The following is a 22,947-nucleotide window of genomic DNA, read 5'->3' as shown; positions in this document are numbered from 1 at the left end:
TTGCTATTGAAGGACTGTTGATGGGGTTTGGGGTTAGACAGAGGTGGGGCAGAGCTGCGGCAGTGGAGACCCAGTGGGAAGGGGCCACTGACAAGATCTGGACAGAGGGAGGGAGGGTCTGGGACAGCTCTGTGGTTCCAGATGGGGAGAAGTGAGGATGGCTGTGGAGACGATTGTGGAAGCACGGGGCAGTGTAGGAAAGGCTCGTTCAAGGTGACTGACCTCCACAGTGCCTGTGACCCTGGGTAGGTGACAAGGAGCCCAAGGCCAGGAAACTAACATTTGGGAACAAGGGCAAGGAAAGGAAGAAGGTCGACCTTTAGGACCCTACGGATTCCTTGGCTGTTTCACCATCTTTGAGTACAGACCGTTCTTGCTGCAGCTTGGAAACAAATAGAGCAAGGAGGGGCCAAACCCAAAGGCAGCAGGAGGAGTGGTCTTCCAGGGGCCGGTTGCGGGTGTGGCCTGGGTCTCTGCCCCACCCCCACCCCCACCCCCACCCCCGCCTGCTCTTGTGGGCACACGTCCAGGCTCTGGTGAAAGGTCAGGGCTTCTGGCCCCTTCTGGAGGCAAAGCAAAGGAAATCAGACTCGAATCAGGAGCAAAGGAAACCAGAACCCAGCTGTTCATGGGGAGATTGGGAAAGAGGGAGCTGAGTTGGGGCAGGAGAAGTTTCTTGGCTCAGATAAGCCCGTCAGAGCCTGGAGAAGGTCAAAGATGAGGAATGTTCTGTGATTTCTAAGACAGCAGCTCATTTATCCCGTGAACACTTGCTTGGAGCCTGAGTCCGGTGCTAGGGCTGCCACCGTGCACGCTGGGTACAGCCTCATCAGAGGGACTGTGTTTGGAGTCCCATCTCCACGTCTCCCTACAAACGTGCCTGTGAAAGGAAAGGGGCACTTTCACGGGCCTGTTCAGTCAGCACTCCAGCCCCTAAAGGAAGTGTTCTTTTACAAATCAAGAAACTGAGGCTGGGGAAGACAGTGCCTTGCCCCTGACCGCATGGTTAGGACGTGTTAAAACTGGGATTCGAACCTGGGTGTGCCTGTGTCCCACTTATAATTTGGTTGCTTGGAGCTCAGAACACATTTTCCCATCAAAATAATGCTGTAAGTGGTGGTTTGGTTGCCATAATGGCCTAGCTCACCCAGGGTATAGCTGGAATTAATTCTATGTTTCAGTGCGGTTGTGGATGAATCAGGCTTCTGTGGGCTAGCCTGGAAACCCACAGGAGAGGGAAAATGCATTTCAGGGTGTGCCCAGCTGGGAACTCTTGCCCTTACCATAGCGCCTGATTCAGGGCAGTCAGGGGATTGGTGGCTCAGGGAGCACTTGCTCATTTCCAGAGCTCTTCCAAGCCAGCCCTGGTGAGTTCTAGCTGTTCACTGGACGGGGCAGAGCACTGGGCAGGTTTGGGGTTTCTAAGACAGGGAGTGTTACGTGAGAATATGCACTGATTTTCAGACTCTGACCATCTTAGTCCTCTCCCTTCTTTCCTTACACTGCCTCTCAGCTTCCTGCAGTCATCTTTTATCTTCTTCCTCTAGGATGGATCCTGAAGACAAGATCTAGGATTTATTTTCACCACTAAATCTGATGTCTGTCTGTGAAGTATGTGGGCAATAATGACTGCACAGGGTTAGAAGTGATAGAGATCAGAGCAGCTGCTAAGAGAAGCAAGGATCCATCAAAGCTTCTAGAGTGACTTCAGGGAGAGCAATCACATATTCATTCAACAAACATTGGCTGTGGGTTTGCTGGTCAGTGTACTCTTTCCTTTCTTGGCACTTCTGTTGCCAAAAGAATCCTGGGAAGGACTGAACATGGGTCTCAAACCCAGAATCTTAGCATTGGAAGAAATCTTTTTCCAGATGGAAACTGCAGTCATTCATTAATTCAGGAAGGTCTGAGTGTCAGGCTAACTACTGAGAATACATAAATCCTGAAAATTGGGAAGTGACTTGCCCAGCATCTCAGCTCAGGGTCCCCATGCCTGGACCAATACCTGCCCTTTCAGGCCACTCTTATGGCCTTTCTGCTTCAGGATATATCCCAGTCAGCTTTTACGATTCCTCTGATTTGGAGCCTAGAGCCTAGGGGAAGGCCAAAGGGAAGTAGCAGGATTCCTTTCTCATGGACAGTAACAACAGCTGGACTCTACCCTGAAGTGAGAACTAGATTTCCCACTGGTGGGGTTCTGAAGACAGAAGACATTTCTCAGTTCTTTCAGTGAGTCACCTGCTCTCTAAATTCAGGTCTTCACAAGTACTATTACCTCTGCTGGAAGCTCCCTTTCCCAGCCTCCTTCCTCTGGCTAATTCCTAACTCCCCTTTGGGTCTCAGTTTGAAGAGCTCTTCCTCAAGGACTTTTCTGGGCCCTCAGCGTCCTTAGGTCTCCCTGCTCTGCATGCAGTCACAGCACTCCTGACTTGCTCTAGGATAACCCTGGACCCTTGGAATTGTTCTTGCTTATTGAATGCGTTTCTTTCCAGAAGACTCTGATCTCTAGGAGGGGCCAACACCATGGCTGCCTTCCCTTTGTTTGTATGTTTGTTTTTAGCAATTGTGTGCCCTTTATCAATCAGTGCCTACTTAGTACACAGTAGGTGCTCAATGTGCAGTTGGGAATGACTTTGCTCCATAGCTACAGGCTTGGCCTTCTTTCTGGTGAGAGATTTCCATTCAGGTCGTGAAGGTCGTCCAGCAACTGTTTACCAAGGACCGGCATACCCACAGGATACAAGGATGATTTGGAAAAAGAGGTTCACCGTCTGGAATTGACAATCCAGAACTCATTTTGAAAACTGTAAAAATCTCTTCTAACCAGAGTGCTTCCAGCCCCTCCTTAGGCCCCTTTCCTGCTCTACTGGCCCATTGATTCTTGGCTCCTTGGGCTGGGGCCCAGCATATTCCTCTGAGTTTCAAGACCTACCCAGGCCCAGAACAAGCCAGGCCTGCTGTGGGGCTTCACACAGGCTCCTGGTGGCAGGTCCAGGGAGCTGAGGCACAGGGCAGACAGCACTGGGCTCTCCAAGCTCCTCTGGACAGTGCTACACCACATGCCTAAGCCTTTAGTTGTTTTGGAGAATTTGTTAGGAAATCACCTTTTCATCAAATTCATCTGGAGAGAAACTTTGAGGGTAAAGGCTTACATTCATTTTAATGATTTGAAGTGCTGGTCTTAAAATAGTTATCCCTGAAGTGTCGGGTTTGCACAGCAAGTAAAAGACATTACTCTGCCAACAGAAGTCCATATAGTCAAGGCTATGGATTTCCCAGTGGTCACATATGTTTGTGAGATCTGGGCAGTAAAGAAGGCAGAGCATCAAAGAATTGATGCCTCTGAACTGTGGTGCTGGAGGAGACTCCTGAGAGTCCCTTGGACAGCAAGGGGATCAAACCTGTCAATCTTAAAGGAAATTCACCCTGCATACTCATTGGAAGGACTAATGCTGAAGCTGAAGCTCCAGTATTTTGGTCATCTGATGTGAACAGCCAACTCATTGGAAAACTCCCTGATGCTGGGAAAGATTGAGGACAGGAGAAGAGGGTGTCAGAGGATAAGATGGCTGGATGTCATCACTGATGCAGTGGACATGCACTTGGGCAAACTTTGGGAGATGGTGAGGGACAGGGAGGCCTGGCATGCTGCAGTCCATGTGGTCGCAAACAGTCTGACACGACTGGGCAACTGAAGAACAAAGTGTCAGGACATCTGGGTCCAAAAACCTTGAATTTCTGATTTTGGTTGTTCCTCCCAGTTTCCCAGAGCCTCAGCTTTGTCATCTGCAGGATGTTTTGTCGTGAGGAACATGAGATGTTACTACGTGGCAGTGCCAAGCAAGTTGAGGACGCTTCATGATGATCGGGAACATCAGTGCCCACAGTCTGGTCGTGGGGCCTCACACAGTAGGGAGGGCACAATGGAAGTGGCCTCCTGGGGTCCCACAGTGGGCTTCGTGTGGTGCAGGTGAGCGAAGGCTGAGGCTAGCGAGAGGCAGCACTAGGACCCAGGGGCCGAATCTGGAGCGGCTCAGCTGGGTAAGTTCACAGCCAGAACACAATGTTCTCAGTGTACCCACAGGAAACCCTGAAGAGGAGAGCTGCACATGGCCTTCTGCTGGGTGTGTTCTGGTCCTAGCCTTTTATTCTTTTTCCTAACCTCAGTCCCCACTTTCACATCCTGTGACCTGCAGAGCTGCAGGGCCCCACCCTGCTGGGCTGGTCCCAGGCCCTGGGAGAGCAATCAATGCAGGAAGCCCAAAACCTGGCTGGCCTTCACCATTTTCAAATAAGACCGTTTGCTTCTAACCTTGGTTTCCTGAATCAGCCCTTTGTGATGGAAACTTTTCACGGTGCGGAAGGCAGACACAGGGGACAAAGTTGGGTTTCTAGCTGAGGCGAGGGTCTTGGCTCAGAAGCAAGGGAAACAGCTGATACCTCTGAACCACCTCCTCCCTTCCTCCCTGAAGGCCAGACTCCACCTGGGATGGGGCGAGGGCCTCCACGGCTGCTGCATAAATCAGGAGGAACTGGGAGCTGCCTGGGAAACCAGGGCCAGGTTTGGAGCAGAACGTTGTATGATGTGGTTCCTAGTTTTTATTTCCACGAATGCTATAATATGTTGTCCTACCGAGCTATTTTTATTGAATGAAAAGATTTTAAAAAAGCAAACCTCTACAAAACCAATAGCCCTCTGTTACAGGGAAGGACAAGGTGAACTTTTCACTTCCTTCCCCACAGCCTATCAGCTCATCTGCGGTTTGGTGTCACCCACACTTCCGTGTTATATTCAATCTCAATTTTTGCCTCCTTGTTTTTGAAACTGCAAGAGCAAGGCTTTTAAACTCATGTTGCTCCTGCATGTTGCATGAGACTTGCAAAAGAGTCTTTTTAGTGAGTTGTCACAACTGATTGCAGAGAGGCTAGATGCCAGCCTGGAGGCAGAGGTAAGCCCAGAGAGTAAACAGTAGGGGAGTCTGTGAGCAGCCAGCACCACCCAGCTGTACTCAGCAACCTGAGCTGTTGGGGGCAGCAGATAAGCAGCAAAGCTCTTCCTTTATGACACCCACAGGTCTGCCTCCTTAATGAGGGGCCTGGTCATTGAAAATAAACCCTGGTGCTTATATTATGCTCCATTAATAAGGCTTTTTCCACTCTAGCATTTCAGAGTCTTTTCCCAAATCTTGATTTGTAAGAGAGTTTTAGTATGTCCTCCCCAGAGGCTGATAGAGATTCGACTGGGTGCTTCCCAGACTTGTCCAAGCTCAGGGATTCCCTTCTTAGAGAAGGAACTTCCCCAAAGCCAGCACTACTCCTACTCCGGGGAAGTAAGCACAAAGCTTGCAGCTCCCAAAGACCTGGGGTCTAGTCTTAATTTTGCCAATTTGCTGTGCAACCCCGTGCAAGTCACTTTCTCACTTGAGACTTCAATATCCTCATTTATAGAAGGAGAGGGTTTGGTCAGACACCATGGCTGTTACAGGTGTAATTGTGTCCCTCCTCAAAGTTTATATATTGAAGTCCTAACCCCAGTGACTTAGCGTGTGACCTTATTTGGAGATGTTATTGTCTAGTCACTAAGTCATGTCCGACTCTTCGCATGCCCATGGACTGTAGCTTACCGGGCTCCTCTGTCCATGGGAATCTCCTGGCAAGAGTACTGGAGTGGGTTGCCATTTCCTTCTCCAGAGGATCTTCCCGACCCAAGGATCGAACCCACATCTTCTGCCTTAGCAGAAGGGTTCTTTATCACTGAGCCACTTGGAGATAGAACCTGAAAAAAGGTAATCAAATTAAAATGAGGTCAGTAGGGTGAGCCCTAATCTAAGATGATGACTGGCATCCTTAAAGAAAAGGGAGATTTGGACACAGAGATGTGCATAGAGCAATGATGATGTAAAGAGACACTGAGAGGAGGTGATCATGTATAAGCCAAGGAGAGAGGCCTCAAATAGATCCTTTCCCTCACAGCCTCCGGCAGGAACCAACCACAGTGAACCAGCCATGGTGGCATCTTGATCTTGGGCTTCTGGACTTCAAAACTATGAGGTAATTAAGTTTCTGTTGTTTAAGCCACTCAGTCTGTGTACTTTGTTATGGCAGCCCTAGCCCAAAGGAATACAGTTGCCAAGGCCCTTCAGCTCTTAGACTATGGGATTCTTTCCTGCCATCCCTTGGTGGCTTCCTCTGCCCCACATAGCCTTTCTGCTACCCTCTCCCAGTAAGTAAATGGCATTATGTGTCTGAAGTGCTTAGCACAGTGCCCCACATATAGTAATTCCTCACTACATATTAACCATGATGAACGTTCTTCGAGTGCCTGGATATGACCTGTACCTACCCCGGGAGCCTATGTGCCAAATGAGAGGTGTGGGTACTGAGCCTGGGCCCTCATGGTCACTCATACCTTCATTCCCGAAGCCTTTCCTATCCCCCTTGGCAGCTTTTTTTTATTTTTGAAAACATTAATTTATTTATTTGGCTGCATTGGATCTTGTGACATGCAGGATCTTTCAGTTACAGCATGTGGAATCTCATTCTTTGACCAGAGATTGAACCAGGCCCCCTGCATTGGGAGCGCAGAGTCTTGGCCACTGGACCACCAGGGGAGTCCTCCTCCCCTCGGCAGCTTTTCAACTGAAGAGTATTAGAGTGACACCTTCTAGAAGCCGAACTCTTTTTTCATGGAAAGTTCATTCTGGCCACAGAGCCAGTAGGACTCAAAAGAGACTGCAAAAGCTCAGGCTGGATGATGGTTCCTCTGTTCTTAGATTCCCCAGGGTCATGAAGAGGTGTAGAACTCTGAGGTTGAGCCTCTGCTTTCATATTTGCTCAATGAGGATGCCCGCTGGTTGGCAGCAGAGTAAGGCTTAACTACGGGTGCAGCTGGGGCTTGCCATCCCAGGCAGCGCAATGCTGCCTTCCTGTTTGGGCATCCCTCCCCGCTTCTGCTGCTTCTCTAGCTCTGCTCTCAGAATGAATTCTCCTCTGTACTGAGAGATGGCATGGGGATGAGGTCTTGCTTTCTTCCTGGCTCCTGAGTCTATAGGTCTCTGGAGGCGATAGCACCTGGATCCTCCAGCTGCCATCTCAGGCAGGCTGGGAGACTGTGATTTTCCTTTCCATGATCGGGAGTGCTTTCAAAAAGCACTCTAGCCTTGAGCATTGAAGCAGTATCACAGAATGAGCCTCGAGTCTTCTCTGGGCAATGACACTGGTCCAGGATAGAAGGTCCTGGGTTGTCCTCTAGGCAGTATGTTGGAGAGCTAAGTTGCCCTGACTTCATAGAATATTCCAGACTTACTGTATTTTGGAGACGCTGCAGAAAGTTAAGTGGGTAGAATCTGACTTCAACAACCCCCAAGCATGAACTTTAGGTTTGCTAAACAGATGAAATGCCCGTACTTGTGTGGTTTATATGCCTGGAGATTTCTGAGAATAAGGAGAGGGAGAGAGGGTGTGGGAGTTTACTTCAGGCCTTCAGGGCCAGGCAAGGAAGGAGGAGAAACCAGTCCAGGGGGAACAACATCTCTCCGCATTGTCCATATACTTTAAATTTGATCCCTTCAGACTGCCTCTTATCCTGGTTTGGCTCAGAGCCCAGAAGGGAGGTTCCTTCGGTAATTCTGAGCTTGGAACATCTGCCTTCCCCTAAAAGTAACTAAATAAGTACAAATCTGTAAATGCTTCATTTCTCAGCCAGAGCAACAGCACCGTGAACAGTACTGCCTGGTGGCCGGTAAAGATCACTCTGGTGCCTTATGCCAGGCTAAGGGGCTTAACCTTCTGGGCCCTGAGGAGCCTGCTTCCCCAGTTATTTATTGTGAAGGGCAGGATTCTTGGCCTCTTTCTTAGGTGTACCCTGGCCCTGTCAGAGAAATGCTGTCTTGATGGAAAGTAGAGCATGGCTCAAAACAGTCTGGTTCTTGCTTCCTTCTCCTGAGAGGGCACACCCCTCCCCAGTTTACAGGCTCAGCTCCAGCCACACCAGATGACTTTCGGAGTTCCACGAATGCAGCCCTGCCTATGCGCGTGCTAGTCCCTGTACTTGGAATGCTTCTCTGGCATCTTCCCCTCTGACCCCGACTGACCAGTCCGCTCAGGCCCAGGCTCACCTTCCCTAGGAAAATGTCATCTCCCCTTCCTTCCCACCACCAAGCCCTCTTGGCTTCCACAGCACCCCGTATACACCAGAGTCATGGAGTTATGGTGCTGTACAGATTCCGTGTTTCTGTTGACTTCTCTGCTTTTTTCACTGGTCCAAGTGTTTTCTCAACTGGCTGCAGGAGAGTTACACGAGACCCCTAATTATAGACCTGTTGGATCCCAGGAATCATGCTAGCGAGTCTGTATTTTTATTAAGCTTAATTCTGAGGCACAGCTAGGTTTGGGAACTATTGCCCCTTCTTTGTATTTCTGTTGCCTTACATATTACCAGAGACATAGTTGCTGCTGCTGCTAAATCGCTTCAGTCATGTCCGACTCTGTGCGACCCCACTGACGGCAGCCCACCAGGCTCCCCCGACCCTGGGATTCTCCAGGCAAGAACACTGGAGTGGGTTGCCATGTCCTTCTCCAATGCATGAAAGTGAAAAGTGAAAGTGAAGACGCTCAGTCGTGTCCGATTCTTCGCAACCCCATGGACTACAGCCCACCAGGCTCCTCCATCCATGGGATTTTCCAGGCAAGAGTACTGGAGTGGGGTGCCATTGCCTTCCACTCAAGAAATGTCTGACCCTTCTAATCTTTCTCTGGTAACCTCTTCTTGTTTTTACTTCCTTCTCTCACTAGCCCCAGACCAACCATCTGCTTACCCTCTTGTGCTTACCGTATAACCACCAACTATGCATTTTTTTTCTATTCCTACTGCCAGGCTGCTAGGAGCTCCTGGTATACTTCTCCAGTGACTGCTGCCATGGCAAATTTAGGGACTTGAACTGCAAATGGCCCCTGAATGTGCTTGGCAGTCTGACCCTGGTCAGCTCCTTCCCATTCTTCACAGGGACCATTCCCAATCCCACTGTTCCCGCCTCCTGCCACAGGCCACAGACCAACTTGCCTCCTGCATCACAGAGAAAAAAGGAGCCTACTGATGGGAACTCCCTCAGCTTCCTGCCACCTCACCTGCATTTACCCACATCAGCACTACCCTTTCGCCCTCCTTCCCCTCTAATAATCGCCCCACCTGGGCTCTGGGTCCCATCCCTCCCACTTGTCAGGGACCTCACACCCTCAATTATGCCCTCTTTCTGGCCTCTCCCCAAAACAAATGTCTTGACTGTGTTTCTTCCTTTAACTGTCATGCTCCCTGCCCCTCATTTTTGCTTCCCCTTACCACTGAACTTCTTAAAAGTGTTGCCTAGATTTGGCCCCACATTTTCACCTTCCACTCACTCTCCCAGCCACAGCAGACTGGCTCCGCCTCCACTGTGCCACTTAGGTGGCTGCTCTCGAGACAAGGTCACCAACAAGCTCCTTGGTAAAGTCCCAAGGCCTTCTCCACCCCTGTCACTTAACGGCTTGGCTACACCAGATACTGGTGTTTGCAGCAGCCCCCTTCTTAAAATGTCCTTTCTCCTGGTTTCCCTGATGCCATATTCCTCATTTTCCAGCCATTTCTGGTGACTTCCTGCCACTTGCTTTCCTGGGCTCCTCCTCCTCCTCTGAGAAGGTTCTAATTCTCTTCTCACTCTGGGTTCTCTCCCTGGGCAGTGCCATTCGTGCCTACGTTTGGCTGCATATCTCTAGTCTGGAGAGTCCCAAATCTAACTCTAGCCCAGATCACTCTCCTGAGCTATAGACCAGAGAGTCAACTGCCAGATATCTCCTTGAATCCACATCTCTCCCTGTATCCCTGTCTCAGTGAATAGAATCCTGTCCATCAGCTATTTAGACATGAAACCCAGGTGTCTTACTTGAATTCTCCAAGTCTGACGAGTTACCAGGTCCCACATAAGGCTATTCCTTGAGTAACTCTCAGTTAAAATCTATCCTCTTGTCTCCACATTTTTAAGGTTGCAGTTAGGTCTCCCCTGGATTTCCATGACAGCTTCCAAAAGGATCTGGGTCTTATCACCACTAATTTGCACTGTGCCTTGCAGCAGCTGCTGCTGCTGCTGCTAAGTCGCTTCAGTCCTGCCCGACTCTGTGCAACCCCATAGACGGCAGCCCACCAGGCTCCCCCGTCCCTGGGATTCTCCAGGCAAGAACATGGAGTGGGTTGCCATTTCCTTCTCCAATGCATGAAAGTGAAAAGTGAAAGTGAAGCTGCTCAGTTGCGTCCGACTCTTCTCGACCCCATGGACTGCAGCCTACCAGGCTCCTCCGTCCATGGGAGTTTCCAGGCAAGAGTACTGGAGTGGGTTGCCATTGCCTTCTCCTTCCTGGCAGCTAAGATTTCTAAAGTGAAACCAGATCTTGTCATTCCCCTACTTCAACCCCTTTAATGGTTCCCCACTGTCCTCTAGTTGAAGTTCAAATTCCTTAGCAAAACCCATCAGGTCCAGTTTTGTCTCATCTCTTGTCTTTATGAATCATCCATAACAAAGCAACCACAGCCCCACAGAAGCACGATGCCCTGCCGCACTCTTGGGCCTTTGCATATTTCGTACCTTCCATCTAGAGTCCTTCCTTCTCACCCCACCTACTTGTTCTCCAGGTCTTAGCTCGAGTGGGTTGCCATTTCCTTCTTCTTCTCTAACCCTTATTCAGCTGGGTTAGCTGTCTCTGATTTTACATGGTTTCTGTTATCATACAGTTTTTAGACTGAAAATTACTTTTATCTCTTTTAATATATCTATATAAACTCAAAGCCGATGACTGTGTCTTGATTGACAGCATATCCTCAGCAGCTAGCAGATGCTAGACACAGAGTAAGTGCTCAGTAAATGTCTGTAGAGTGAATAAAAGACATTTGGAAATAAACATCCACTCTGTTGTTCCTTTGGAGTAGGAAATGGCAACCCACTCCAGTATTCTTGCCTGGAGAATCCCAGGGACAAAGGAGCCTGGTGGGCTGCTGTCTATGGGGTTGCAGAGAGTCGGACACGCCTGAAACGACTTAGCAGCAGCAGCAGCTGTTGTTCCTGGTAATAAACTGTATGTTGTTTCATTACCTTCCCTAAAGAGCTTATATTATAAAAATGAAGTAAGTGGATTCTGGAGAAGCAGCTTCTCTACAGAGACTGGTGGAGGAGGAAATGGCAACCCACTCCAGTATTCTTGCCTGGAGAATCCCATGGACAGAGGAGCCTGGAGGGCTGCCGTCTATGGGGTCGCACAGAGTTGGACAGGACTGAATCGACTTAGCATGCATGCATGCGTTGGAGAAGGAAATGGCAACCCACTCCAGTGTTCTTGCCTGGAGAATCCCAGGGACAGGAGCCTGGTGGGCTGCCGTCTACGGGGTCGCACAGAGTTGGACACGACTGAAGCGACTTAGCAGCAGCAGCAGCAGCAGGAAGACTGGACAGGCTGGAGAAATCAGAGTATCTGGAGAGGTGGAGAGCAGCTTGTGGATGCTGACGTGCGGAACCACCATCGGGCCTGTGTGCCGGAGCCTATGAGGAAGGCAGGGAGCCACCAGCATCATCTTCCCAGGCTCCTCCCATGGCTGTTTTGGACACAGCTTCCGCTTGTCAGTACAGCATTATAGAGAGCTCTAGGCTGGGCTCTGGCTTATTGTCTTGTCAATTAATTGCCTTAGGCGTTTCTCCAGTATGGATGCTGCACCATAGCTAGCCCAGCTTCCACATGAGGGTAAACATAAACATACAACAAATTCATGCTTCCATTCACTCAGTAAATACCTGCAGCATACCTACCATGTGCCGGCTAGTGTCCTAGCTACTGAATATACATACAGCAATGAATGAGACAGGTAAGGGCCTGTTAACCAGGCGGATGAACTAGATGGTCTCTAAGATCTCTTCCATTCAGCTCTAAGTTCTGAGACTCCCTCTTTGACCAGATGCGAAGTAAGAAGGCAGGCTAGTAGCACAGGGTCCCGTTCCAGCCTCCTCCTCCCATTCTTCACTCTTGGTGCCATTTCCATCGCAACTCAGCTCTGGGAAACCAGAGATCCAGCATCATTTGCCTTCTGCCTGCAACCCCAAACTTCCCCAAGTATCTGTTAGTTAAACCTTGTACCTCTTTTGTGGAGAGGATTTGTCTTGCTTGGAACTTTGGGCAATTACAAGGAGGCCAGGCGAGATACTTTAGGCAAGGTTAGGTGCTCTGACAAAACGAGAGGGAGAAGCATAACTGCCTTTTCCTCCAAGTGTACTATCTCTTGGGTTTGCCTGAAAGGGAACCATGTCCTTGGGCTGTTCCTCCTCTTCCTTGTAGATGATAGGCATCTCCTGGTCCTATCTCTTTTCTTCTACCTTTGGCTTGGCCTTAAGGTCCAAAGTTTCTACACTTCAGTATCTGGCGTTCTGATCGGAAACAAGGGATTCAAGGCCTCTCAACCATGTGGGGGAAGGGAACCTGAGGGCTTCAAGTAAGTGGACTGAGCAGAGAGATCGTAGTGTCAGGAACTTGATTTAGAGTTCCAGACCACTGTCATTCCAGGTAAGTATCACGCATAGGATGGCACTAATAAATAAAGCACTTAAGCTTATCAGTGAACACTGAGAACTTCGATGCTGATCTTAGATAATTAAAGTAAAAAAGTAAGATTTTTAACTTCATAAAAGTAAAACCAGCTTTATGTAAGTTTTGTGTATCAAACTGATGTGAACAATTCTTTATTAGCAAATTCTGCCTTCACATTTTCTAGTGTATGACAAACTAGAAGGCATAAAGGTTTGAAAGGCCTATATTGTTAACTGTACTTTGGTTAATAATCTTGGTACTTTACCTTCTCTGTACTGGTTTCCTCAACTGTCAACTACCTGCCTCATTTATCTCACAGGGTTGATGTGGGATTCAAGATGAGACATTTATGAAACTGCAAAGTGTTTTATGCACTGAAACACTCGTTACCATCAGCTTTCTTAAGATGGAGGCTGTCTGTGAAATCCTGGCTGTTGCTGCTAAGTTGCTAAGTCGCTTCAGTTGTGTCCGACTCTGTGCGACCCCATAGACGGCAGCCCGCCAGGCTCCGCCATCCCTGGGATTCTCCAGGCAAGAACACTGGAGTGGGTTGCCATTTCCTTCTCCAATGCAGGAAAGTCGCTCAGTCGTGTCCGACTCTAGCGACCCCATGGACTGCAGCCTACCAGGCTCCTCCGTCCATGGGATTTTCCAGGCAAAAGTACTGGAGTGGGGTGCCATTAGCTGCCATCTTCCCTGTCTTCCTCCTTGCACACACAAGGAGGAAGACAGGTATACACACACAAGGTATGTATCCCTTAAGCATCTAACTTCATCATGCCGAATCTTAAAAGGTTATGTAGATACTGACATAGCTACTTCCAATCAGTTCTTAAAGGAAGAGGAAGAGGCTGTTCCTTCATTGAACCTTATCACCAAGCAGTGAGAGGAAGCAGGGAGGGTGGTATTAAGGTTTATTTCCTCCAGGTAGTTAATTCATTTTATCACTAGAAAAAAAAAGATTTTAGTGTTTTTCTTTGTATGAGGCACTGGGTTGGGGTCAGTGGGATGAAGCATGATACATATATGTGTGTGTATGTATATATATATAAACCTTTCAATTTTATATATATATGTATATAAAATAATCTCAGCTTTGGAGCCTGGCACACTCAGTTCAAATCCAGACTTGGCCACTTACTTAGCTAGGCAGCCTGGGCATGTAGTAATGCCTTTTCTGAGCTTTAAGTTCATCTGTATTAGGGCTTTTTTTAAATATCTTGCAGTGTTACTGAAAGGACTATAATTAGTTCCTTTGAGTGACTGGCACATAATGAGTGCAGAAGTGATGAAAGATGAACAACAGGTCCATCTTCAAGCCCAAAGCATGGTAATAGGAGTTATAGATGAGACATAATGACCAACAGAAACGTGCAGAGAGGGAGGGGCCATCTTCAAACAGTGAGGGTCTTGTTTCTGGCAGCACTCAAGGAGAAGCTGAACGGTCTCTGGAAAAGGTGCTTCAGAAAGTATTTCCACTGAACTCTATAGATCTCTTCAATTTCTAAGGCCATGAAAAGAAATGTACAACTTAAAGAGACAAAAATTCTTTAAGTTCAATACCAGAGGGTAAAGACGAGGTAATATAGTGGGTGGGTCCTCTAGTTACATAAATCAATGAAAGTCAGTGATTGTTTCTAAACTGTCACTGAAAATATGATTGCAAGGTTTATTGCAGACTAGGTATTTAAAATTTTTCCTTTGGTAATCATGAAGATGGTTGATACCCAAAAGGACAATGTTAGGAAATTCAATGGCTTTCAATAATAGAACTGGTTTAGGTTAAGAAGTATTACATGGAAATTAGTGAGTTTGAGGGCTGGTAATTTTTGTGCTCTGATGTGCTTCAGAGACAAGGTTAGTGGGCTGAATTGTCAGTAAACTGCCATCTGTTTTAAGTTCCAAGATTTTCTTCGGAGTCTGGGCTTACGTGGCCATGTGTGGGTCTTCATCTTCCCTGTGCTCAGATTCCGTATCAACTCAATGAGGCCACCACCTCCTTGTCACGGAGTATGTATTAAAACGTTCTGAACTCCTGAGATTAAGGCCAACTGCTACTGGGATTTTATTTATTCATAATTAACTGACTCTAAGCAGGTCAGGAACAAGTTATTAATGAGGAGAAAGGCAAATTCTGTCTGGGGCAAAATTTGCATACAATCTAAATGATTCTCCTAACTATGTAGTGTGGACGTGGGGGTCCCATGAGGAAAAACAAAAGATTATCTCTTAGCTTATCAGGTTTTTCCTTATCATGGTTAAAAACCTACTTAGATGTTGATGATAAATTCATATACTTCTAAAAAAACAAATATCCCTGAGATGAAGCAAATCTACCATTTGTTTAGGAGAAATGGTTTTTAGATTCCCTTCTTATAAAAAAGTAATTTGACCTCTTCCCCCTATCCCAAATCCCTGAGGCTTTGAAAGGATAAAGAAACCAATTTGGAGTTCTTTCAAAGGATTTATTTGCTACAGAATTGCCAGAGCCCACCAACAAGATGAACTCAGGATTTCTGTGTTTAAAAGGATTTTGCTCACTGCTTTATTTTTACAAGAACTTCAACATTCAAAAAGCAATTCTTTTTGCCAGCATTGGCATGCCTAGAAGAGGTTAGAAAAAGTTAGAATCTATAGAATTAGATGTCTAAAAATAGAAAAAATCCCAAACATTAAAAAATTCCTAATTTGGACAAGTCCTGAGTCGAAATCACATTCATCTGCAAAAAGAAGGGTTTTAGGTCAGAAATGTATTTTATAACTTCAGATCCTGACCTTGGACTTGACTGGTGAGGATTCTAGGAACTGCGTGAATGACAGGAGGGATGTCTTTCATCTGGCCAATTCTGCCATGTGTCCTGGATTGTGAAGTTTTATAAATCTCTTTTAAACCCAAACTTCCTGGTTCTCTGATGTCGACCGTCTAAATCCAATTCTCAATACTTTTTTAAACAAATAAGCAAAACATTTCCCTGCAAGATCACACACTTAAGAATTTGTTGCTTGTGTATAGACACAGAGAAACCAAGTATGAATATGAATTAACAGTTCAGTGATGGAGCCGTGAATCTCTGGATGGCTATATACATTGTAAGAAAAGTTCCTTGCTAGACCTGCACTTGCCGTGCACCCGAGATGACCATCCAGGCCAGGTTAACCTGAAGAGGGTGTGAACCCCAGCAGCTGCTCGATGGGTTTAAATCGCCATTCATCTGCCTCCAGCTCTTCTACCAAACCAGCTAGTTTTTCCATCCGAGCAACCTGCTGATCTGTAAAGAACCAATGAGATAGTATTTATTAATTATACACCAAGCAGCAAGATGATGACTGATTTAAAAATAATTTCTAGAAAGATTTTTTCCCCCCTCAATATTCTAGTAATGGGGTCTTACCCTATGTTGTCAGAAGACCTAATCTTTTAATTTACATTTTATTTTTAATTGTAGGATAATTACTTAAGACAATCTTAAAAAAATAGTAGTACTTATATTCCATGCCATTTGTGTACGAAATTTGTGACTGCTACTAAGAATCTAGGGTTACAAGTAGTTAAGAATCTGTGCTTCCACTGCAGGGGGAACTGGTTCTATTCCTGGTTGGGGAACTAAGATCCTGTATGCTACAAAAAACAAACAAACCCAAAAAGCCAAAAACCTAGGGTTACAAGCAATTGCAGCTCCCCCTACCCCCACCCACCCCAACATTATGTTCTCAGGGGAGAAACAGTCTGGTTTGGTGGTGGAACAGAGTTCCCTGATGCATAATGAAGACCTGGTGAGGCATGATAGAGTAGAAAAGGTGTTACCAGGATCTTCGAATCCAGGTAGACCAAGAAGTATTACATACACACCCGAAGATGCAGACAGTGCTACCAGTGGAGGACAACAGGAAAAGAAGCTTTCAGGAAGGAGTGGAAAAAGCAATACAAGAGGAGAAGGAAATGGCAACCCACTCCAGTGTTCTTGCCTGGAGAATCCCAGGGACGGGGGAGCCTGGTGGGCTGCCGTCTATGGGGTCACACAGAGTCGGACATGACTGAAGCGACTTAGCAGCAGCAGCAGGAAGCATTAACTCCCCTAGAAAACTAACCCCTCTGACTTCAAATTTAAGCCTTAATGTAACATTATGTGTGGATTAAGAGCTGTAGAATGTTCTTGTCTGCAGGCAATTTGGGAAGTCCACTTGAGTAGCCTTGCTGAGTTTTTGTTACAGAGCACTCTGACCTTTCTAAGTGCCCCTCTCCCACCCTTCCGCTCCCTAGTAAGTTCATTTTCAGTTAAGTACACAGTACTCACGTGCTTACCATGTTTCACCTGTTTAAGCGTAGACGCCACTTGATAGCTGAAAACAGATTCACAGAGGAATCTCTCAGAGCCGTCTAGAAACAGAAGAGGACAAGTTTTAATCTGCTCCAGTCCATTTTAATCTAATGGCTTCTGATAAACGTAGTAAACACATCCATTCTCCCTGCTTTTACATTCAGGTCTGGTTTTCAGTGTTTACAAAGGGCTTCTGTTTCACTTAGAATTAACAATACTGTGTTATAAAAGCTACTTCTATACCTAGAATGTTAAAATAGTCCCTCTACTTGTTCAAGAGTTTAAAAATAGTGTTAAAATAACAAAAACAAGAAACCCCAGTCTGATGTCCTGGTCAACATTTCTCCCATCCTAACTAGACAATTTCTTAATGTTCTCCTATTTTGTATGTCAAGCAATCACTGACAACTAACGCATTTGGCCATGTGGCCCTGAACTTTGAAAATACAAAGGTACACCAAAACTCTTAATCGTTTTCATTCTACAAAGTAAAGTTGAAGAAAAACAGCTATTGTCAATATTTTGTATATCAAATTATATCACAGTGACCATCACAAACACTGCTGGGAAATTTCATTCTGTAAACGCAAATTGTAACCTTGATTTTCCAACTAAACCAGAACACTGCAATTTGGATGGTGATAAAAGTATGGTGCAATTTCAGAACCTAGCATTGTACTGATGCCAAGAACTGGATACATGAAGGTAGCTAATTCAGTCACCCCAGTACTTGGAAGATGATTGTGAAACATAAGCTAGTTCATGTTATTCCTTATCAGGCAAGGGCTGATCCAACAAAACATACCCCTAAAGACGTAGAACTCATGTAGGAAAATGTGACTTCATGGGGTAGCAGAAACCATTCAGGGAAGGGATCTTATTGCAGAAATTCTAAAACAAATGAAGGTAGAGGACATGGCTGTCTTTTTTTAGATGGCAGTTCATGCCAACACTGCTGGGTGTCAAGCACTCACCCATCAATCACGGGTTGCTGCCGTCAACCAGCTATTAAGTGACAAGGAGACAGGACTAACATATTCTGGCTTCATGCCGAGTTTCACACAAGGAAGACCTCATTTCAGAAGCTCATGATAAATAAGAAAAACCATAGATACTATATTCAAATAGCTTAAATATATGACCAAGAGGGCTTCTAATATCTTCAAAATTGGTGCAAAAATATAATTATTCCATACATAATATGTATGAAAATTATTATGTATTAATATATATGCATCGGAGAAGGCAATGGCACCCCACTCCAGTACTCTTGCCTGGAAAATCCCATGGATGGAGGAGCCTGGTGGGCTGCAGTCCATGGGGTCGCTAGGAGTCGGACATGACTGAGCAACTTCCCTTTCACTTTTCACTTTCATTCATTGGAGAAGGAAATGGCAACGCACTCCAGTGTTCTTGCCTGGAGAATCCCAGGGATGGGGGAGCCTGGTGGGCTGCCGTCTATGGGGTTGCACAGAGTCGGACATGACTGAAGCAACTTAGCAATATATATGCATATTATATATTATTTCAAAATATAATTTCATATAGTGATGTAGACTTTGAGGAGAGTGTTATTCTTTAAACTCAACTTCTTTTCTAAATATTGGAAGATGATTCTAAATATTGTGTCATATGGGGATATGATCCCATTCCCTCCTCCCACCCCATTCCTCTGGCAGAATGTAACTCATTTATAAGTATATTATCTAAACTGAGCAAAAATTTAATTTTCAATTATTGAATATTATACTGGCTGTCCAGTTTAAAGATCTATGATGTTAAGATGATATTACTGAGTTTTTCAAATAAGGGAAATGTAAGCCAATGATATTACTGAGTTTTTCAAATAAGGGAAATTGCCTGAAAATAACTATGAATCCCACAATGGGAAGAGGGACTGTGTGAACATTTGACACTAATGATGCACTTTATTATGCCTAATAAATTGTGTAAGTATGCCAGCATTCATACCCTTGCTTAAAGAATCAAATTATAACTTAAGTTTTATTTTAGGAAGAGCAAAGCATACGGAATTAGAGCTCTTCTCAGGTGGTTTGATTCTGAACTTGAGGATATCATACAAGGCAGTGGGGATTCTGGCTGTAAGGACCAGGCCAAGATTTGTTTGCAAGCTCTTCAAAGTGCTACCTCCCGCTTACATTTAATCACAGGTGTTATTAGGATAAATGCTTAAATTATAACATTTGCATATTTCCCTTGATAATGAACTTCAAAGCAAAAGGATGTAAGCTAATCTTTCAAAAAGGCACTTGCACATCACTTTGCTGCTTTGTATGTCTACGGAACACATTTTTGCTGATTTGCAGCTTTGTATTAACCACAAAGTCCACTGCTTCTTAGCTACATCCTATTAGATGTGATATCTGTAACAATCTAAAGTCTGGAATTTCTCCAGAGAGGAGTCAGCCTGGGGCAATCTGTCTTCCATTTAGAAATTGTAATCAAACTCTTTGTAACACACCAAGTAGCAATACATCAGCTTTCCTCTTAAGGGACAAGTAAAGGTTATAAATGGTGAAAAGTTCAGTAAATTGTCCAAATCTAACACTACTGTTAACTCCAATAAATAGGATGCTAACAAATTCATTTAAAAGCCTATTATCCCACAGCGGGAAAACAGGCAATGGCAGATAATTTATGCTCCAGTGGCGTACGATGCCACCAAAATCCAGCCATTTCAGACTGGAAGGCAGTCTCTAATTTGCTTACTAATATCTGGGTGAGAGAATCCTAGCCAAAGGCAGGGGAATGTTGAAAAGTCCTGTACAGTATACTGCTTATGTGAGGTGTCTGATATCAGACAGCAGATACACAAAGAAGTTAATACACAAGGTTAAGTACAGGTTATTTGGGTTTATTATCCTAGACTAGGAGGATGCAAGACCAAGTTGAACCTGTTAAGATAATAAACAGCACCTAATTGCTTTTGTTCTTGCTCTGAAGAGGCAACCCTTCCTACTCTATTTTCATGCAGGCATATCTCAGAGATGTCGTAGGCCTGGTTCCTGACCACTGCAATAAAGCAAATCACACAAATTTTTTAGTTTCCCATTGCATATAAAAGTTATGTTTATACCATGCTGTAGTTTGTTAAGTGTGCAATAGCGTTATGTCTAAAAAATACTGCTAAAAAAATACTAACCACCATCAAGCCTTCAGGGAAATGTAAACGTTTTGCTGGTGGAGGGTTTGAAATACTGTCAGCATTACCAAAATGTGACACAGAGATAGGCAATGAGTAAATGCTGTTGAAAAAATGGCGCAACATACTTGTTCAAGGCAAGGTTGCCCAGACCTTCAATCTGTAAGATACACGGTATCAGCATAGCCCAACCAAACAAGGTATGCCTGTATTCCATTAAACTACCGTAAGAAAAATGGTCAGGTACACGTGCATTAGATTACTTGCATAGTAGTATCACCCATAAACATAGCAGGATGAGGTATCCAAATCTACCATCCCTTTTAATTCAAATTTAAGGGTAGCCTTTTCAGTTTAACATTTTTCACTTGACTCAAGATAGTTCAAGGGCTGCCACCTCTAAATTTTCAGTTTGTCCTTAAATGTATAGGTGAAACTTTAAACCTAAGGAAGAAATCCAAAACTGGGCACTGCATATTTAAACTTAAATTCATTCTACAGTAGAAAGGCAACACAGTCCCCCATGAAGCATACTGGGATGGAATAAAAGTGGACAGAACTATCACTTGTTAGAACATCAACATTTAGACTAATCTCAGAAGCCTTTCTTCTTTAATGTTTCCAAGAAGTCTGGTGTACACCAACAAAGAATGCTGACAGCTCTGAGACCACATGCATTAAATTCCTCTTATAGCTAGACTTTAAATGACTTTAATCTTAAGGGTTCGTTGTTAAATAAGGATTCCTTTTCTGCTGCCATAAAACTCATTAAGCAATTTAAGTACCTCCAACTTTTGATTTGTTTTGGGAGAAACTTCCTAATACCAGGTCTCTGCAGCATATAACTTAAGTCATAATTTATTTTTAGTGCCAAATATGGCAAACAAGGCCCTAGACGTTCACTACCTCCAGACTCCGTGATGTTAGCTTGAGTATTCAGCTAATTGAAGAAAACAAAAGGGCATAGACAGAAGTATCAGTACATATACCTCATATGTATCACTAACTACAATATCTGATTGTTTACTTCACCAATCATGATTTGAACCAATTCTAAAAAGTCTTCCTATGTTTAGTCCCAGTCCTCCCTATGGTCCCAGTCTTCCTATGTTTTCCTATCACAAGTGATACTTCTGTCTTCGTTGGCTTAATCCAAACCTCTGCTTTTTATTATACCTGATATAAATGAAGACCACCCCCCAAAAGCTGACTCTTAACTACAGTCTGTGCCTTTCTCAGATATTTCCAGATTAATTTTTAAGTATATTTACTGAAATTTGCAATATTTAAAGCAAAAAGGATCAATATACAATTAAGCACAGATGTGCTAGAATCAAGATTTTTGAATCTTTAATAGGTTCTTGGCTGATTTTTTCTGAGGTAGGAAGAATAGTTTAATAGTTAAGGGCCATTTTTATGAGAATCCCCTGGATGTTAGTCAAAATGGAGATTCCTGTGCTATAGACTAATTTGGAATCTATAGGTGAGCCAGAAATGTGCATTTTAAATAAGCTCTTTAGGAGGTTTTAATGCTCTCTATTAAGAATTTATTGGTCCATCTCCTAAAGTGAAGTGTACCTGATGAATTCTAGGTGCTAAAGTTGTTTCATGCTTATAGCCTGTGCCCTGATCTTGGCCAGCCAGTTTGCAAATGTGTGCGGAATAAGATGGGGGATGATTCGATGCAGATCCAGCTCCAGTGCTTGAGAAACCACACCACACTGTCCTGCAGTGGGCCACGTAAGAACAGTAGATTGGTTTTTATTTTCTCTCAGAATCTCTTCATCTATCTATAAGTGAATTATATTAGAAAAAAAAATATATGAAACCTACTAACCATAGGGAAGCCGACTGGTGCCAGGATAAAGCAAACTGGAGCAGGAGTGTAATGGAATTCCTGGTTCAAGTGCTGACTGTCTTTTCACATGGTCAAATCACTTTATCTTTTCTGGATCTAAATAACTCTAAATGACCTCCATGATTTCCAAAGTCTTTTTCAGCTCCAAAATTCTAATTCTGGAGAAACATTTGTGTTTTAAAGATATTCTGAAATGAGGACAAGAGATGAAATGTGGAGCTGAAATCAGGACAAACTCGTAACTAATCCACTTAATAGCTTCTTTACAATTAATATTCATTGCAGGTCTGAATCCAATTATTCAGCAAAAAGCAGCATGAGATCACCTTCCAACATCTCTCCAGCTCCTTTGGGGTAGGTGAAAAGGGCTTTCCGTGGTGGGGCAAGGTCTGAGACACTGAAACCAGATCCAGCGACAGAACTTCCACTGACCCCACCAGCTGAGGAGGAGGACGAAGAGGCAGCCATTTCCTCTCCAGTAGAATTCTCACTTCACTACAGACAAAGAAAAATAGCAATTGGCAAGTTTATGGAAGTGAGACTGACAGCATTTCATTCCAGCTACCATGAAAGCCAGCATACAGTTTAGTCAAGAATTAGTTCCAAATTTTTCTACCCTCTGTACTCCCACGATCTTTTATGGCTCCTTGGGCCAAAACGTCACTCAGGATTTTAAGTGAAAATATGTTTATTCTTAGTTTTTCTACACAAAACACTGCTTCCTACCATTAGCAAACTGTTTATGTCATTTGGGATTGACTGTGGGTGATTTATGGGTTATGAAAGGGTGATATGGCAGTGCCAAGGTAGCAATTTGACTGAGGAAATAAATTATATGAGGATAAAACAACCATGCCTCATGGGACAGTTTGTCTTGGATACATCCTGACCAAGCCACACCAAGAAATTCACTTATAAAATTTTCCAAATAAAATTTCAGAATAACACTATGTTCTGTTCCCAAGGAAGGGGAATGGTTAGGAAATACATACTGGCCCTTTCATTAAATT

The 22,947-nt window shown here is 44.7% G+C and overlaps 1 protein-coding gene and 1 long non-coding RNA gene across 2 annotated transcripts; one reads left to right on the top strand and one right to left on the bottom strand.

The window, feature by feature from the left end:
- Positions 1–551: 551 nt before the first annotated feature.
- LOC139180427 (uncharacterized) lies at positions 552–22,306 on the top strand. The gene is made up of 3 exons (XR_011564683.1): positions 552–4,949; positions 5,974–6,051; positions 22,223–22,306. It is a non-coding gene; the product is annotated as an uncharacterized lncRNA (long non-coding RNA).
- On the bottom strand, positions 15,042–22,426 carry ANAPC16 (anaphase promoting complex subunit 16). Its single transcript, XM_019953701.2, has 3 exons — positions 22,264–22,426; positions 16,901–16,975; positions 15,042–15,866 (listed from the first exon to the last, which is right to left on the bottom strand). The coding sequence occupies exons 1-3, from the start codon at positions 22,403–22,405 to the stop codon at positions 15,751–15,753; spliced, it is 333 nt and encodes a 110-aa protein (XP_019809260.1). The 5' UTR covers positions 22,406–22,426; the 3' UTR covers positions 15,042–15,750.
- Positions 22,427–22,947: the final 521 nt, after the last annotated feature.

The sequence above is a fragment of the Bos indicus genome, chromosome 28, assembly GCF_029378745.1.
Source record: "Bos indicus isolate NIAB-ARS_2022 breed Sahiwal x Tharparkar chromosome 28, NIAB-ARS_B.indTharparkar_mat_pri_1.0, whole genome shotgun sequence".
Classification (NCBI taxonomy): domain Eukaryota; kingdom Metazoa; phylum Chordata; class Mammalia; order Artiodactyla; family Bovidae; genus Bos; species Bos indicus.
The sequence above is the reverse complement of the archived record's forward strand: the minus strand, read 5'-3'. Positions and strand labels throughout refer to the sequence as shown.

Bases quoted from the DNA above. Each gene is read 5' to 3' on its own strand.
- ANAPC16 (XM_019953701.2), bottom strand. From the start codon at position 22,405: ATGGCTGCCTCTTCGTCCTCCTCCTCAGCTGGTGGGGTCAGTGGAAGT. The intron at 16,976-22,263 runs GTGATCTCATGC...TTCTGTTTCTAG, and splicing joins AGCTGGAGAGATGTTGGAAG to ACGGCTCTGAGAGATTCCTC. The intron at 15,867-16,900 runs GTAAGCACGTGA...GGTTCTTTACAG, and splicing joins GCTTAAACAGGTGAAACATG to ATCAGCAGGTTGCTCGGATG.